Source organism: Protobothrops mucrosquamatus, unplaced genomic scaffold, assembly GCF_001527695.2.
Source record: "Protobothrops mucrosquamatus isolate PMUCROS unplaced genomic scaffold, P.Mucros_1.0 scaffold1132, whole genome shotgun sequence".
In the NCBI taxonomy this organism is placed as follows: Eukaryota; Metazoa; Chordata; class Lepidosauria; order Squamata; family Viperidae; genus Protobothrops; species Protobothrops mucrosquamatus.
The window spans coordinates 184,550-189,192 of record NW_015387350.1 but is presented as its reverse complement, the minus strand read 5'-3'; the positions used below and the strand labels follow the sequence as shown (position 1 = coordinate 189,192).

General features: G+C 37.7%; 1 protein-coding gene across 1 annotated transcript in view; it reads right to left on the bottom strand.

Moving 5' to 3' along the window:
- The window catches only part of SLC16A1 (solute carrier family 16 member 1), a 44,458-nt gene that overhangs the window by 18,403 nt on the left and 21,412 nt on the right, over window positions 1-4,643 (bottom strand). Inside the window, exon 2 of the mRNA XM_015820461.1 lies at window positions 349-598. Coding sequence (XP_015675947.1) covers window positions 349-565 — 217 coding nt within the window. The 5' untranslated portion in view covers window positions 566-598. The remainder of the gene's footprint in view (window positions 1-348; window positions 599-4,643) is intronic.

Here is a 4,643-nt window from a genome sequence, read left to right as displayed (position 1 = left end):
ATCTAACCTGGAGTCTCTTGAATCCAGAGAGCCAAACCTGACACGTCTGCAAGAGTTTGAGACCAAGTCAAGACTAGGTTCCCCTAGCAACAGGGGGCGTGTCAAGTTTGGCTAACTTGGTCTCAAGAGCAGGCAGACAGAGAAAACCATTGGTGGATTCTCCATCTCCTGTGCTGGAGAAGGTATTATTTATATTTCTGCAAACTAAATAGATTTCCTACTTTGGGTACTATAGGAATATTTAAATTTACCTAAACATCTATTAATAACTTTTTTCTCCAATTAAAACATGACATTATTATTGAAATTGCACAGTAAAAATGCCATTCATTTGGTTTGCACACTTACCCCCTGCATACATAACTGCCAACATAATAGAAGAGATCCAAGAAACTTTGCTGCTTGATGCGTCAAAGATGATTTCAATCTCCTTAAAGAATACTGTAATGGATTTGGGGAATGCATACGAAAACCCAATAGAAATAAAGGCACCAACAACCACAGCCCAACCCCATCCTCCTTCAGGTGGCGTGTATCCTACTGGACCTCCAATTGCTGGCGGCATCTTGATTGAAGTAATTCAACAGGTATTTAAAATCTATAAAGAAAACATGACAGTATTTCTTTCAGAAAATATGTCAATAAGCACTTAGGGAAACATTGTTGAATTTTGCTTCTAATACTGTTAAGACACACAATGACTCACCACATTATAGACAAGATTGGGATATAAAGTTATTATAAGAGTGAGTAAGACTAACTCTTCCTGAGCTTATAAATTTCATTTCTCTCTGTTTAAGCAGTTAAGAATATTTAGTGTTGTCCCAATACTAGTTAATCTCAACTAGTTTGTGAAAAAAAATTACTTTAGTTTGAACTTGATCTGTTTCCATCAGCAGCATAGTCAAAGTTCAGAAAATAAGTTGAAATACTGTGTATCTTTAAAATGCCACGGATAATTGAACATAACCTGTCTCAATGCCGAACTTTTTTTAAAAAAAAATCCTGTTATATTTCAGATTAGTTTGTATTATAACCTTAATTTTTTATGTTTCTTTTTCAGGCATCCATGAACCAAAGCTACATGTCAAATTCAATCATCCCTATCTCTTCAACTACCTCTGGAATCAAATCATCCTTTCCATAATAAGCTTGGAATGCATTCACAAAATAGATGCTCCTCCAGGAAAACTGGCAATTTGGACATGCACTGAAAGGATTAATTGATTTATTCCTACTAGCACTGTTGTACAATTCATACTTCAATATAGTAATAAGTACTCATAGCTTGAAGGATGAATCAATTTAAAATAACGATCCCCAACTACTTTGTTATATATAAAATATTTTTAAAGAGAATCAAATTCTAACCATGACTAATTCCCATACTGTAACCATGGTATTTTTAAATCTTAAAAGAATTGGGGTCCAGTGATCTATCTTCTTTCATGTGTAACCATATCTTAATTCCTGGCTCAGGTATCCACTGACTTTTGCAGTTGGTAGGCACATTTTGAGCTCTAAAAATATGTTAAGAGTACTCTTGAAAAATTGTAACATAATCAGTTACAAAATAGTGATTTACCAATTTTATATCATCACTTCCTCATCCCACTGTATTCCATTTATTTGTCTTTCTTTTTGGTTACATTTTTAAAATACTGAAGTGCACCTTCCCAACTTTTTCATATCACACACAAATGCTATTAAAAATGCAATAAAAGCAGGTATACATTATCTGAGAGAATGAAGAGCCCAAAGGAGAACACATGTCTCTGGCTGCTGTATTGCCTATTTCACTCTGCTTGGGCAAAGGCTGCAGAGAAGCATCCCATACTCTCATTATTCATGCATTTTTCAACTGGCAAAGTGCTTTATTCAGACACTGAATTAAAGGCAGTTCTTAGGAGTGAACAATATGTGTAGTTTTCTACCTATCTGACCACAATTTTGCCACCTGATTGATTAACTTGTGAGGCTATTAATAAAACAATCAGAAGCCTTTAAGGAAAGCTTGAATCAAGTTCCCCTATTAAAGTCCATCAAAAGAAAACTGGCAAACTTTGCAGGCCTTTGTGTTTCACATATTGATTTACTTTTCAGTCAAAGCATGTTTTTGTTTTAAAAAAACCAACAACAACAGCCAATTAAGAGTTTCTGGTGTATATACAGTATAAACTTTTACTTAGCTATACTACAGAGACAAAACAAACAAATTTGTATAATAAACTGGATACAAAATGTCAAAGAAACAATTACAATACAATAATGGAAATAAGTATGGATTAAATCTATAAAATTTACACCAAGTTATAAATTAAAGGAAAGTTGGTACAAAATGGTAAGATAGGCAGAACATACAGCAACAACTGCTGTAAGTGTCATGAAACAGAACAAACATTCTATCATATGTGCTGGACATGTAAAAAACAAAAAGCCAAAAATACTGAAAAGACATAAATAGTATAGTGCAAAAATCTTGGAAATGAAATAAAAATAATAACATTTTTTTCTTCTAGGTAATTAACAACAAAAAAATATAATTATAATTTCATGTCACAAAATCAGCTGACAACTAGAGAGATATTTATGTTATATCACCAATCTTGCAGAGGAAAATATTTGTCCCAAAATTTAATTTAAAAAATGGATTTATGCACAAAATCTGTCAGGGAGAAATGGAGTAACAAATTCACAAATTACCACAAAAAGGATATGCACAATTTTGCTTAGGATGAAATGATAATACTGAATCGCTGCCCAAAAAATTTGTGGCTCATCAGAAGGCTATCATATATAAATATTATATTTTCTCAGAACTTAGTTCCTGCTAAATGATATCCTATTTGATTTTATTTTTCCTGCTTAAAACCATCACTTAACACATAGCTGTCATACACAGACCAAATCACACTAATATTGACAAATATGGGTGGACACAAATTGAGGAAACTGTTTTGTTTTGGATCTGTAACAAAACCATTGGATCTTGGAAGCTCTGCTAAGTCAGACACAGATTAACTGGAACACTTTGATTATTTCAGATTTCAGAAGAAACAGATATAATACAGATTTACTATGTTTCCCCAAAAATAAGACCTTCTCTTATATATTTTTGGTCGCCAAAATAAGCACCGGGGCTTATTTTCAGGGTAGGTCTTATTTTTTTGCGATCACAATGGAGCAGGAGGTGAGGCAAGGGTAGGTGGGTGGGGTGGAGGACGAAGCAATGCATCGGTTCCATGGCCACTAAGCAAGGCAGTGGGGGGTGGAGGATGAAACAAGGCGGGATGGAGCTGCCCCACGCGCCCCGCACGGGCTGACAGAGGGCCCCGCAGCCAGGCCATCAAAGTGCTGACAACTACCTGGACTTGTGGTGGCGGCTCCAGCAGTCCCATGCAGGATTGCTGGCCAGTTTCTTCTCCTTACTCGCCGCCACAACGAAACAGGAGGCTGAGCAATGCACTGGTGCCGCAGCCACTAAGCGAGGCAGTGGGGGGGCAGTGGGGGGTGGGTGGAGGACAAACCTTTACCCTAACCTCCATCCCAGGACAACCACATTCCTTCACTAACCTCCTTTCCAGCTCTGTTCTCTGTGTGCAGAGCAACAAAAGTTTGTGGGACTAAAAAAAAAAAGATCAATCCAACCTTCCAACTTCTCGCGAAAAAAAAAAGATCTCGCATAGTTGGAAGGACTGATTGAACCTTTTTTTTACTGGTAGTCCTACAGGCTTCTTTTGTTGCGGCGGAGAACGAGCTGGAAAGCAGATTAGTGAAGGGATGCTTTGGGAAACAAAGGAAGCGAGGGGTGACAGGGAAGGGGCTGCTCCAGCCGCTACCACCTCACTCCACTAGTATCAGGGCTCTGCAGGCTGGGCAGCCAAGGATACTGTTGGGGTTTCATCCTCCACACACCCCTACTGCCTCACTTAGTGGCCATGGCACCGGTGCATCGCTCAGCCTCCTGCTTCATTGCGGTAGTGAGTAAGGAGAAGAAGCTTCATCCTCCACCCTTCCACCTCGCTTCGTGGCCATGGCACCCCACCTCATGTCGGCAGCAAGCAAACAGAATGGGTGAGCGGGCGGGTGCACAGGCTCTTAAGTAGGGCTTACTTTAGGGCTAGGGCTTATATTTGGCACAGGCATGAAAATCGGGCTAGGGCTTATTTTTGGGGTAGGTCCTATTTTTGGGTACTTATAAAATGCAGCATATCCACCCTAAAATCATATCCAAATTCCATAGAAACAAAGCAATGTAACATACATATATATATATATGTGTGTGTGTATGTATGTACATATACATATACCTTTTAAGAAGTATTTAGTATCAATACATTATCTAAACTCTGCAGCTATTGCTGTATTAAAATGAATGACAGCCACAAGACAGCAGCAACCAAATTCTGCTAATTCAGCAAAAGAAAACAATTCCAGAGGCAGCACACTGATGTGATGGGTATCCAACACTGTAATTTGACTTTTGGATCCTGGAATTAATAGCAATACAGCACTCTGTCTCTAAGCACTAGATAAATTAGAATATAAGAAATTATGTTCTATGCAAACAGCTATAATCAAGATTAGTTCCTGAACTAATTAACTGAAATTTAACTCAGATGATACTGCATATATTTTATATC